The sequence below is a fragment of the Aphis gossypii genome, unplaced genomic scaffold (assembly GCF_020184175.1).
Source record: "Aphis gossypii isolate Hap1 unplaced genomic scaffold, ASM2018417v2 Contig00955, whole genome shotgun sequence".
In the NCBI taxonomy this organism is placed as follows: Eukaryota; Metazoa; Arthropoda; class Insecta; order Hemiptera; family Aphididae; genus Aphis; species Aphis gossypii.
This window is the reverse complement of record NW_026083381.1, coordinates 5,266-20,073: the sequence shown is the minus strand read 5'-3', so window position 1 is coordinate 20,073 and position 14,808 is coordinate 5,266. Positions and strand designations below refer to the sequence as shown.

General features: G+C 28.4%; 2 protein-coding genes across 2 annotated transcripts; one reads left to right on the top strand and one right to left on the bottom strand.

Moving 5' to 3' along the window:
- Positions 1-3,447: 3,447 nt before the first annotated feature.
- LOC126555627 (death-associated inhibitor of apoptosis 2-like) lies at positions 3,448-3,847 on the bottom strand. Its single transcript, XM_050210525.1, has one exon. The coding sequence runs from the start codon at positions 3,844-3,846 to the stop codon at positions 3,448-3,450; it is 399 nt and encodes a 132-aa protein (XP_050066482.1). The 5' UTR covers position 3,847.
- A 4,323-nt stretch (positions 3,848-8,170) lies between these two features.
- LOC126555625 (zinc finger MYM-type protein 1-like) lies at positions 8,171-14,591 on the top strand. The gene is made up of 5 exons (XM_050210523.1): positions 8,171-8,197; positions 12,184-12,411; positions 12,527-13,176; positions 13,273-13,869; positions 14,399-14,591. Exons 1-5 carry the CDS (start codon positions 8,171-8,173, stop codon positions 14,589-14,591), a joined length of 1,695 nt encoding a protein of 564 aa, XP_050066480.1.
- The last annotated feature ends 217 nt before the right edge of the window (positions 14,592-14,808 follow it).

Here is a 14,808-nt window from a genome sequence, read left to right as displayed (position 1 = left end):
CAATCGGGAATTAAAAATATATATAATAAAGTTATCGTAGCTGGCCCAGTGGAGCAGCTATATTATGACGGCGTGACGTATGGTTATAGTTGTATGGTTCAGTGCGGCGAGTGCGGGATTATACAATATTATTCTATTTTTATGCTATGTTCTATAAAAGACAAGTGATTTATACTGTGGCTCCGTTTAATTAATATTTTGACGTTCAATTGAATAAAGTTCAATGTTTTGAAGGCCTCCCATTCATAGGTATATTAGTGGTGCGGTGCCGCGGCGGAGAGCATATTATTATATTATAATCGGAGCAATAATCGAAATCAGGATTCAAGACGTCTGTCACTGCTGTAAAGAACCTGAAACTGATCCCCACTTCTATAAACTATACTAGCGATTTTTACGGCACCCGCCAAAACTAAATATTACGCGGAACGCCTCGTAGCGGCACCCGCCACTCAACGCGCAGCGTATTTTATACTGCAGTGAGCTATCTATAGTATTTATAATCAATGACTATACTAATGTATCTGCAGGCGAAAGCTCTTCAAATGATGATGTAAGTACGAATATTATTAAATAATGATTTTTTATAATAGATGGAAACATTCTGAAGCTAGTGTGAAGTTGTATACTAGCAATAACTATCCTGCTGATAACGAAATATCAAATAAAATAAATTAACTTATTCGTGTAATTTTAAATCGATGTTCATCGGATCCAAAACGGAAGATTGTAAAAAACAGTAAAAAATAAAATGCAAATATATTATTATGTAAAAACTTTTTATTGGTAGTATAAATTATGACATTTAATAAAATTATTAAAATTGATAAAATTAATTAATCTTATTCTTTTACTATAATATTGAAATCAATTCTTAGAGTAATTATAACAATTATAATGGTATAAAGTTCAATACAAATTTTATTTTAAATCGTCATTAAATCATATAATATCATATCTGATAGTGAATTATTGTGGAATTGAAGTATTTCATATATAAAACAAGAATCATCGTTCTGTATACAACACATGCTAAAGTCAAAATTTTGAATATACTGATTAATAAAATCATTTCGCTGACAAGATGATGGTAGAATATTGATGTCTGCTCTAATTAATGAATATACGGTATCAAAAGTTGACTGATATGAAACCAACTTTTTCTGCTTTTCTACAATATGTGAATCGATACATTGTTGTAATTGTTTTAAACGATGTAAATCAGTATATGATAAGGTAATAAAATGATCATTAACATGCAATTTAATAGTTAACTGATTTAAATTGACTGAATAATATATGTTATCAGTTATTTTCACACGTTTACAATTAGTATGTAGATTATTAGTTATTGAACTATAATTGCTATCACACATTAGTGTACACCACTGAAGTAAATCGAAGGTTAACAATTTTTTAGTAACATTACTTTCTAGTATTACAATAACAGAAATCGTTTTATTAACCAAAAATCCAACCGTTACACTTTTCTTGTTAAAAGGTCTAATACTGAATATTGATTTTGAGACAACAATTGATGGATTCATATTGTATGACGACGTGATCTTTTTGATATAGACGATTTCTGATGATAATTTTTAAAAACGAATAGAAATAAATGTAATAACTGAAATAAACGTAAAACACAGATGTTATTTACACATATATGATCGTTACAACACATATTTATAAACTAAGTGTATTACTTGTACATGTATGGTTATATACTGAACTGATCACATTAAAAAAAATTGAAGTGAACGTGAAATCAAATCAAATAACGTGTGGAAGGGAGAATTACTTACCTGATCTGTCGAACCCGAAACTGCAATTTTAGATTCTGAACGAAGTGATGAATGTATTGATTTTACAATGATGTGTGTTTTTTTTTTGTTTTTTTTTTTTTGTGTCTGTGTACAGCATAACTAGTCGAAATAATGCTCCAATTTCAAACTATGGGGGTGGTTTCCGATGTAAAAGTGAATATCCTTGGTGCATTATAGAGGTAAAAAGTTAACATTTTCCAACAGTTTTCAAAAAAATCGAGAAAAAAAAAAAAAAATGACGGAAAAACGGCAATTTTTACGCAAAACCAGTTTTCGACCAAATCGATTTTTTTTTATGGTTGTAATTCAAAAACTAATCACTGAAAATACTTGAAATTTTCAAAAAATTTTGACTTTTTTTGAGTTATTTATAGACCACTGAAATTTTCGATTTTTTTGAAAAATTTTTTTTAAAGTGTCGATAAAAAATTTTTGGATGACCAAAAAGTTTTGAAAATTTAATACAAGGTTCCTTATGAGTTGTTTTTAATGTAGCTAAAAAAAATTAAAAATCGTTAGTCACAATTTTTTTTTATAAGCGTTTTTAGTTCAAATTTTTACGAAATCTGTCGAAAACGCGAAAATTTGCAAGTAATTTTGAAGTTGAAAAATCATAAAATTTTTTTCTTTAATAACTAAGTTTTGAAAATTTGGTACAAGGTTCTCCATACATTTTTCTTCAATTATCTGTAAAAAAAACTCTACCGGATTCAGACAAAAAATTTTTATGAGTGTTTGAAATTTAAATTTTTACAAAACCGTGCTAAATAACGGTTTAGCCTCAAACGTTTTTTGATATTTGTTATAATTCAAAAAGTATAAGTCGTAGATACTTGAAAATTTTACCAGTTATTTAGATTGGCATTTTATTTACTTGATTTAATTTTCAAAATATTTTGAGTTTTTTTGAGCTATTTATAGACAACTGAAATTTTCAATTTTTCTGAAAAAATTTTTTTGAAGGGTCGATAAAATTTTTTGGCCCTATCAAAATACTTGAAAATTTTATATAAAGTTCTTCATATGTTATTCTTATAGTGATTAAAAAATTATAAGAATACATAGGCACAATTTTTTTTTATTAGCATTTGAAGTTCAAATATTGACAAAAATTCGTCAAAACCATGAATATTTGCAAATTATTTTGTAGGTATATTTCATAAAATTTTTGTATAAGTAGCTAAGAGTTGAAAATTTAATACAAGGTTTTTCATAAGTTTAACTTACAATTATTATAAAAGAACTTAAATTTTGTTGTATTCAGGCCATTAAAACATAAACCACCTTTTTCACCAACCACTAGAAATTATATCCTAGGCTGACAAATCATCTTCGTTCAGAATCGTTTTTCGTATACAATGATAACTATCATTGGATTCAAATTTAACACTCCTATAATATATAATAATGATCCATACGGCACCTAATGTACAGCAGAGCGGTACTCACTTGCCCGCTTTTTTTAAATCTATTATATTTAATTATAATTAGACGCGTTATCTTACTTGACAACAAGTTCACGAGGTATAAAATCAAATATTAACACATTTAAGTTGATTAATTCAGTATTTATTTTGAAATACAAATAAATTATAAAAGTAATAAGAAACATCAAAGTAAACTAACAAGTAATATCATTTGATTTAGACTTACAATCACAAACATGGCTAGCTTTTACATATTCGTTTTTTACATTTTCTATAAATTCATTTCCTTTACATAGTAATACAAATATACATTTAGGATTCCATTTTGCGTGTTCGACCCATGGTATATCATCGTTTGACCATTTTTGTAAGACAAGTCCACAGAAAAAACATTCAACTATATCACCTACACCGGTATATTTTAAACCAGATTCAGATAACAAATATTTATTTTGACATGAAGTAGATGGATATGAGTTATATGTTTTTAATCTTGACATAAATGTGGTATAATCTGAATGTACTGGATATGAATTATTTCGTACTAAATAAACTAAAGATGGAAAATCGTTGGAAAATTTCTGTAAATTCATGGTTACAATAAAGCTCAAGATAAATACTTTAAAAAAACAAATCAATAAGCTAATTTACCAGAGAAATAATAAAAAAAATATAACACGACTTAATTGTTCAACCGTTAGTAACAAACTAAATGTTTTAAATTAAACACGAATAGAAATAAATGTAATAACTTAAATAAACGTGAAACACAGATGCTATTTACACAGATATGATCGTTTCAACGCATATTTATAAACTAAGTATATTACTTGTGTATGTATAGTAAACTGATTATATTAAAAAAATTGAAATGCATGTGAAATCAAATCAAATAACGTGTGGAAGGGAGAATTACTTACCTAGGTTTTTTTTCAGAAAAACCATGGGGCGTCTGACTCCATTTTACGGCGGGAATTTCTTACACTGCAAGGGGACCATACCCCCTCAAACTTTTTTCATCTCCGCTGAAAAATGGAGCCAGACACCCCATATTTATACTAATAAATGGTTAGAAAAACCATTTGGCGTCTGGCTCCATTTTACAGCGGGAATTTCTTACACTGCAAGGGGACCATACCCTCTCAAACTTTTTTTATCTCCGCTGAAAAATGGAGCCAGACGCCCCATATTTATACTACTCTAACGAATATCCGTGTTCAAATGTACCCACATTGCTTTGATAAATGCACACGATGTATTTTGTAGTTGGATTAATTAGTTTAAAACGTGTGAGATAAATATTGTGTTGAAATTGAGTATTTTTGCTGTTATATTTTATGATATGGTATAAAATGAGAAATGGGATTTTTTAGCTTTAGTAGATTTTTAATTAATTTAAATTGATTTCCATCGTTGATTATTGACTACTTAACACTCAATACGGCTGTAACGTACCACGTACAAGCAACTAAATAATGTAGTGTTGAATGGATTAATTGTAAAAAATGGTTAAATTATTTTAAGTGTTTTTTTATTGAAAAATATTCTAAGTCCTAATTATTTAATAAATTAAACTATGAGAAATGTTCTAAGTCCAAATGACAAAATTATTGAACTGGGTGACGTGAAGGTGCTCGCTCTAACTCTGGTAAATCACGTCTGAAATGTGCCTATCATGGGCCCCTTTATATATCATCCAGGGAGTCCCACGTTACCTTCAGGTCCCTGATGGTCATCTGCACGTGCATCCACTTCTACCCACGCTTTGCTTCATCCGCGCGACAGTGTGAGTCAGTTAGATATCTATATTATTCTATCGGGTGGTAATTGTATATCTATAATATTCTACCGGGTGACAAGCATACGTGCGATGATCTGTCTTTGATAATGTAAATATTGTGCCAGGCGTTCTCACGCCGCTCCGCCGCCGTTGATGACTGTTATGTTAATATGTTAAGAAAATCAGTACTTGATCATTTGCTCACTTTTAGAGTATTTGTTTTACCCTTATCATAAAAAGTGTCTGTTGCATCACCGACGTTTTAATTATTGTTATTATAAGAACATTTGTTGTACCCTTGTTGAATTTATAGAAGTGTTTGTTGCACCCTCACTGTTTTAGGTTATTGTTGGCTATAGTATGTAGTAATTTATATACTATATTTAACATAAGTATCAGAGCACGTTACACGGCATTAGAATTTAAGTGTTTTCACGAAAAAAACAACGCCAAAGCTTCGACGTCAGGAGGTATGACAATCCGCCTACGGCACAGGTTAGGACTGTTGGATATCGATTTACATCAACTGATGCACTCAATTACCATTTTTCGTATTTATTTATTTTTTACCATCGCAAAAAAGAACCGGGCAAGCAATAGGACATGATGATACACCGGTTCAGGACTGATAGCTAGACACTCAACTACCATTTTTCGGAGCCTCCCATAACCCCCGGAAGAAAAATAATAATAATAATAATAAGTTGAAAGTTGGAAGTTATTAGGTAAAGTTTATTGTGTTCCAAATATGGCACATCATGCATAATAGTCACTTATCAATCCTTTTGTAAGTGCCATATTTGGCACACCATGCAGTATCAAAGATTATAAACATTTGTATTTGTGCCATACTAGGTAGGTACATCATTAGCCATTACCAACATTAATTTTTATTTTTATGTATCACAATGTTTTTGGAATACTTAACTACAATAATGTGGGTAGCAGCTTTAAATAAAGAACATACTATTAAATGTTTATTAATAATTTATTATAATTATAACAAAACAGAACAAATATGAAATATTAAAAACAAGAGACCCCCTTTGGTAAAAAATTATAATTTTGAATTATAGTTATAGTTAATAATAATACTGTCTTCAGTATTTTGAATTGATAATATAAATTTAAACTTTCTTTACTTAAAATGAATTAATAATAAAATACATATAAATTATAAGAACTTTCTTCAGTCGTTTTGATTACATTCTTAATGAGAACCTCCTTTGGTTAAAATTAAATATAAAAACATAATGATAATATAAAATAAATCATTAAGTATGGAATAACAAAAAACAGTTTCGTTTGTCATTAATACATAAATTAATTAAGCACTTTGTACATAAGATCATAGTTTTTTGTGAACAAGTAGGATATTTGCAGCGATTTCTATTTTCATGAATGGGATAATGATCCATACTATCCAACCACACATATTCAGCTGGAAGTTCTGAAACATGGCCCTCTTTTTTTTTTTTGTTTCTAAGGGCCTTTTGTTTTATTTTCTTCAGCAGTTGGAAGTCATTTTCTCTTTGGAGTAGTTCTTTACACCTCACAAAGAACTTCTGAAATTACAATTTTAAAATCCACTAAGGGTAGGTAAGATTCATTGTTATTAACCCGTCTGTATAACAACCAAGCATTGACAACACATAGATCTATTACATGGTAAAATATCTTCATATAATATTTCTTAGATCTTAATGGAATTCTATAATATCCTAACATTGAATTAATAATATCAACACCTTCCATGTATGAATTATAAATACCCACTGAATTGGGACAATAAATAACCTTATGAATGTTTTCTGATTTAAAAATCCCGTTCTTTTTTCCATAACCGGTTAACTCCCAGCATATGTTGAAACCATATTCACAACTTTATTATCCAACCAACTCACAGCAGTAATTTTAATTTCAACAATATTAGTTACCATTTCACAAAAAGTTCCACGTACCTTTTTTCTTAGTTCTTTTTCTTTTAGCATTTTCAAACCTGTCAGTCTATTTAATCTTGTAGTACCTAAAGGTAAAATACCTTCCTTATGTAAATAAACTAATAAAGGTATAGAAGTGAACCAATTATCAAAAAAAAAAAAAAATTATAATTACAGTGCCTTAGTGTGAAATAACTTATTCTAATAACTACATTACCACTAGCAGATAAATTTGGACATGATTCATGTACCATATTACTTTGAGCCCCAGCTAAAATATCAAAGTCATAACAGAAGTCTGATTTACCACTCAAAACAAAAACTTTGTAACCCCATTTATGGGGCTTTTTTGGATTATATTGTTTGAGTGATGTTCTACTCTTGGTAGGGATTATTTGTTCGTCTACTGCTAAATGTTCTTCCTTAGGTATGCTTCTTATAATATTTTGAGCTTGATAATATAAAGGCCTGACTTTGAATAATTTATCATAATTATAATCATTTCTTGCTGGTAATTGACTATTATCGTTCCTGTAGCTGTTGGTTTTTTTGATCCATAAAGCCCCAATAAGCATCAACAAAGATTAATCTAATGTTTTTTCATTATTCGTTTTAGCATACTAATTTCCCTCGTTACCTAAAAAAATTAAATTATAAACATTTATGGAAAAAAACATACCATTTTCTATCATCAATAGCATGTCGTAGTCATTTAATAGCTCCAATTTTATTGACGTGAGTTTGAGCATGCAGTCATAGCTGAATCCAAGTGCCGTATAATAAAATGCTGGATCAAGATTGTATGTTTTCAAACAAAGATCACGAACATTTTCATATACATCAGACAACAAAAGGATATCGATTTTTAAATATAGGTTCGAATACACGCCAATTGTCCGGCAAACAAAGTGGTTCCATACGTTTTTTGCGTGATCGTATTCTTCATCGTTGACTTCAGACTTTGTAAGCGTGTTGTAAAAATCTTTTTTTTCGGGTAAAGTATCGACATCTAGTTTTTCCCATCCACATGACGTGTACTCATATGGATAAACACCTTTAAGTGTTTCGAGTGACATATCGACGGCGGAAAAATGTTTAGTGGTCTCTCTAAACTTATCGTATCCTGGTGTCATCAGATTATTTACGAGTGATGATAAGCTCAATTTTTCGAGACACTTCAACAATACTTTCTACAAAATGTTTTGCAACATCCTGTTCGCCAATGTAACCACGATAAATGAATATTAAATTTATTAATTAATTCTAGCGCAACATCATCTAATACTTTAACAACAAACCCATAGCTGATAGGCTTATGAGTCTGTATTATTTTAGAATTTATACCTTTAATTTCGTCGGTCTTGAAAAGTAACGCCTCGAAGTCCGCATAGATCGTGAATGGGCGACGATGCGAATTTTCCCATGATTTGAATTGAAGTATTGTGCCAACATCAGGCATTTTGGGAAGTATCGGCTTGTGTGATCTACATATTAATTTGTGTTGTTTGAGCGCTAACTGGTGTAGTAACCTGTGGTGGTTGCTACATGCTTCTTTCACGACGGAGGCACGTTCCGTCATAGGTTGGAAAGTTGAGGTATAGAAATTAACAATAGATTATTAAGTTAAATAAACTCTAGTAGGTATATTTTGTACGTTCTATCCAAGTTTTTTAGCGGTGGCAAGACCGAATTCTACATAAATTGGTTTTGTTTACCGTGGGTACACAAAATATTCATTTTATCCACGCGAGCAAAAATTGCACATTTTATAATTCTTAGTTTTTAATAAAAGATAGAATACACGTGTGCACACATAAAAATAACATCTGAATAGATTAAACAGATCTCATTTTTGGCTTCAATCATTTCACACTACACTCCAACTGATTGATAGTTCTATTACTACATTTTATTTATTTTCCCCGAGTAAATGTTAATACAATCGTGCATCGTTTTGCGAGTTTAATTTTTTTAATTCACGATTTGTACATTTTATTTATTTCAACTTATATTCATAAAATGGTAATTAAATTACTCGTAGACTCATGGCCTAGTGGGCTAAGGCGTTGGGTTTAGAGTTTGTAAATTTAGGGTAAGTAAGTATGTTAATACTACACTCAGTATCGTAGTCAACTAGACCATGAGTCTACATTTTTTCATTTTTTTTCTTCTGTTTTTGTCAATAAAATCTTTTTACTTTATGTGCGCGGTCAAATCAAAATGACCATTGTGGGCTTGACATATTATGTTTGTGCATTGTTATTATTTATATTTTTTTTCGATTTTAAAATATATTAAACTATTATCAAAATAAGTAAACAAATAATTACTTTTAATTTCTATAATGTGGTATAACTGTTTTTTAATATTATTATATTGACTATTATATTTTACTATTTTCTTTGTATCATTTTAGTTGTGTTTTTTTCAGATGTGCAGTGATGACTATGTTGTATTTTATTTTTTCCACAAAAAGTGTATATAATTTAAATAAAATTGAAAGAAATATTTCAAACCTTAAAAAACAATCAATACGATTACATCGTCTTAAATTTCAAAAACTTAGGCGATCTACAAGGGTGAAAGTTAAACCAAATTATTTTCATCTTGAATTCAATAATTAAAATTATTACCTCATATTTCATGGACACCATAATAGTCAAATCAACCTACAGTATACAACATCAGGGTGGAAAAACATTTATATTGGTTATCTTGTGGATCAACCTTTATCTGTGGCTATTTTATTCAAGAGCAACGTAACTAAACAATGTCTACTACTAAATGTATCGCAATGGAATAAGTTTATATTTGATGATTGTTTTACACCAATTGTTTGTTCTTTAACCACAGTTCATCAACCAAAACGTGTTAAATTGGACAACCATTTTTATTATAAAATATGTGTAAAATCTGAATCAGTTAATTTACATCAATGGAAAGATTACATTATCCAGTAATAATTTAAATCGTTTAAAATTATTGCAACCATGTATAAATGCAAATATCATAGAGTTAGCAAATAAAACGAGCGTCTAGAGACAGCGCCTCTTATCAGTACTATTATTATCAGTATCACGCTATCATGACAGTTGCTTTATCACATAATCGTTTGATTACATTTAAATTTTATTTAAATATTCACGTTTTATTTAATAAGATATATATTTAAAATTTTGTATTATTTTATTAAATTAATTGAATTTACACTATACCAGTATACAATGTCTTCATCGAATGAACAACTGGAAACAGTTCAATTGAAATGTGGTTCTATTCAAGGTAAGGATTTAAAAAAATGCATATCTAATATTATTCAAAGTTATATTTCAAATATAAAATAAATGTATTCTTTACAAGTTTATAAGAACAACTTATGAGGAACTTTGTATTAAATTTTCAAGTTTCACATCATTGTAAAATCAATACATTCTTCACTCCGTTCAGAATCTAAAATATTATAAAGTACATACAATTTTACAATATATGGTAAAAATAATTAAAAAATTGTGTCCCGGGGAAAAATACCGATATTTTGTAGCCTGCAACACAACACAACACATAAAATAAAATAAATATAAATACAAATATAAAAATTTAAATAATTAAATAACTAATAAAATTATTATCAATGATATAAGTTCCAAGTTTAAAAAATTATGTATTAGAAATATTAAGTATTTTTCCCCGGGACACAATTTTTTAATTATTTTTACCATATATTGTAAAATTGTATGTACTTTATAATATTTTAGATTCTGAACGGAGTGAAGAATGTATTGATTTTACAATGATGTGAAACTTGAAAATTTAATACAAAGTTCCTCATAAGTTGTTCTTATAAACTTGTAAAGAATACATTTATTTTATATTTGAAATATAACTTTGAATAATATTAGATATGCATTTTTTTAAATCCTTACCTTGAATAGAACCACATTTCAATTGAACTGTTTCCAGTTGTTCATTCGATGAGGACATTGTATACTGGTATAGTGTAAATTCAATTAATTTAATAAAATAATACAAAATTTTAAATATATATCTTATTAAATAAAACATGAATATTTAAATAAAATTTAAATGTAATCAAACGATTATGTGATAAAGCAACTGTCATGATAGCGTGATACTGATAATAATAGTACTGATAAGAGGCGCTGTCTCTAGACGCTCGTGCAAATAAATTGGTGTTGTATCAAACTGTTTTCAATAATGCATGTATGATTATCAAGTGTGATATTTTATATTTGACACCAGAATGTATTAGAAGTGATTTTATCAGCTCATATATTAAAGATTTTAATTTCAAAACAGTGGCGTCATTTGTGGGATGCAAGGGTATGTAATTGCATCCCATGAATATTTTTAAACACACTTTTTGTGTGGATTATTTTATAAAATTATAAAACAAATAACAATAGTTTTGTAATTTTTTTTTGATTTGTCACAATATTTTGTGGATCACCAATATAACATGATACCTACACCGTCACCGTGTAGATAACGATAAAACGTCAATAACCGTTACTATTTTACTAACTTACAGCGGGGCCTCAAATAGTCGGGTTCGTTCGTGATGTCTAGCAGGCGGCCGGGCCCCCACTATTTTATTACTCCATAGTCGTCCGTTGTCGTGTTGTCGTTTCTTGTTTGTATCGCGATTAAATATATTAATAGATATTTTTAATCGTGGTTTGTACTGTGGTAATATATTGTGGTTATATTATTACTGTTCTTGTCGTTCTTGAAACATGACACGCGTTGAATTTTTATACTTAAATACCTGATAAAATATCTATATTCTATATATTTTATAAGATGAATAAAAAACGTGATACATCAGAAGCTTCTATCATGTCGAACTGGCTTAATACTAAAATAATTAAAATATTAAGTTTAACATAATATTAAATAATGTTACTTTTTAATAGAAAATGTTATAATAATAATTATTAGATACACACTCATATTAAATTAAATTTAAAACGTAAGCAAATTTTTAATTTCTCATGAATATTAATACTTATTGTTAAATTTCTAGAACAATGATATACCGCCAATAAATGCAGACGTTATACCATCCACAAATATTGATACAGAAAAGCCAATAGAAAACGATAATTTAACTGAAAAAGAATCAATGTTATGTTGTTTTTATTTATTATATTTTATCATCAGTTTAATTATTAATATATGTGATTTTTTAGAAATCAATTAAGTTATTCACGGATATCTCTCAAAATAAAAATGAAACACCAGTTCAACCTGTTATTTGTTTTCCTAAAACAAATGGACGTCGATTTAATTCAAATTTGTATGAACATTTTAAATGGCTTGAATACTCAGTATTAAAAAATAAATTGTACTGCTTTTGTTGTCGTCATTTTGGAGCTGGATTATTGCAGAGAGGACAGTCTTATGGTGAAACGGCATTTGTAAGTTATGGAGTGAAAAATTGACAGAATATTAACTCTGTATTGAAAAAACATGCTGTAAGTGAAAAACATAAAACAACTTTTTTTTAAATGGAATAGTTATTTATCCACTCAGGATGATTTAAGCAAAAATAAATCGATTGCTAATTTGGTAAATTTTCAAAGGGAAACTGAAGTTATAGAAAATCGAAAACATATTTATTTTTCGTTAAAAGCAACAATATTCCTTTGTAAACAAGGTCTTGTCTTCAGAGGTCATGATGAATCATTAGAATCAACTAATAGAGGAAATTTCGTAGAACTTATAGATTCATTTGCTGATGAAAACTTAAAACTTAATCTGAGTCGTAGATATGGTCATTATACATCACCTTATTACCAAAATGATTTTATTTCTATTGTTGCACAGAGCATACGAAAAAATATTTTATCAACAATGACAAACTTAGGAACATACACTATCTTAGTTGATGAAACTAAAGATGCATCACACAAGGAACAATTAAGCTTCATCATACGATTTGTTGATAAAAATTACAAAATAAATGAAAGATCCATAGGCTGTTACCACATGAGCATTTCAGATGCCGAAACCTTCGCAAATGAAATTATCAACATTACATGTAGTCAAAAACTAGATATTAAAAACTGTATTTCTCAATGTTATGATGGTGCAGTAGTCATGAGCGGAAAATTCTCAGGTGTACAATCTAGAATTCAAGAAATTGTACCCCATGCTATTTACATACATTGTTTTGCTCATCGGCTTAATTTATGTTTGGTGAATACTCTTCAAAATAATCCTAAGATAGTTAATTTTTTTGATACAATTCAACATATTTATAAATTTCTAATGAACAGTCAAACAAGGTATGAGTTATTTGAAAAAATTCAAAAAAAAAAAAAAAATTTAGAAATACTTCATTTAGAAAGATTAGTAAATACAAGGTGGTCATACTGGTATACATTAATAAAAAAAGTAAAACTTAGATTTACAGAAATCAAAGAAGTACTTGAAATATTAGCAGACACATCCACTGATGAAAGTGATGAAGCTACAAGAACTACATCGCATGGCCTTGTATGGCAAATATCCACCATAGAATTCATCACATTACTGTGTGTAATTGAAAATTTACTTGAAAAAATTCACTGTGTTTCATGTGAGTTACAATCAGATAAAATTGTACTACAAAATGCAATTGAACTCATACAATCAACCAAAAATGAACTTCTCAATAATAGAAATGAAGACAGTTGGAATTTACTTCAAGAGAAAAGCATAAATATTGCACTACAAAATAACATTACTTTAAAAAATAAAAGAAATATTCGAAGTGGTAAAGTTAGCAAAAAGTTGGATGATTACTATGTTCTAACAACTGTGGGTAAAAAAACAGACAATCCTCAGGCAAATGATTTATTGATGATAGATGTTTACTACACAGTAATTGACAGGTATTTATATGTTTTTAAATTTTCATATTTATATAATAAATATCTATAATACAAAATACCATAAGACACACTTGCTCGCCACTCATGCACATATTATAATATTTTAGATTTTGAAAGGAGTAATAATGTTAATTTTACAATGATTTTTTTACACCTTATTCTATCTGCTTGAAAATGGTTATACTATGCTTTTTTGATTTTTGCTTTTCAGATTTGTAGCTGAAATAGAAAAAAGATTTTCTTGTACTAATAATGATATTTTGATGGTTATGGACATTTTTAACTCCAACAGTAATCAATTTTTAAATTTAAATTCTATGTATCTTGAAAAATTTCTTAACCATTATAGGCATTTTAAAACTAATTCTATATATTTATCTTCTGAATTTTCTTCCATCCAAGCACTACTCAAATAAAAAAAAGAAATTAATCCTGATATTATAACACTGACAGAAATGCTATCTAAATTAGCATCTGCTTTTGTAGAAACCTTAAAAATGTTAACAATTATTTTAACACTGCCTGTTAGTACTGTTTCTAATGAACGCTTTTTTTCTACATTGAAAAGAGTGAAAAATTATTTGCGCTTAACTATGGGAGATAAAAGGTTAAGTGATTTAATGGTAATTGCAACTGAAAAGGAAGAAGTTGATACATTAGATCTTAATGAAGTAGTAGATAGTTTTGCTAAATTAAAATCTAGAAGATTTCCTTTATTGTAAATTGTAATTTATTATATTATATTTAAATATACATTACTTAATTATTATATTATTTGGTTTATACACATTTTTATATCATAATCTATTAGGTAATTTAGTTTTTTTAGCGTTAATTGATCAGATGAACAGTTTTGATCAGTTATATTATCTAATTGATTATTGAAAAATTAGCTGTGGTGATCCATATACCTAATATTGTGTTATTTGTTATTGTTAT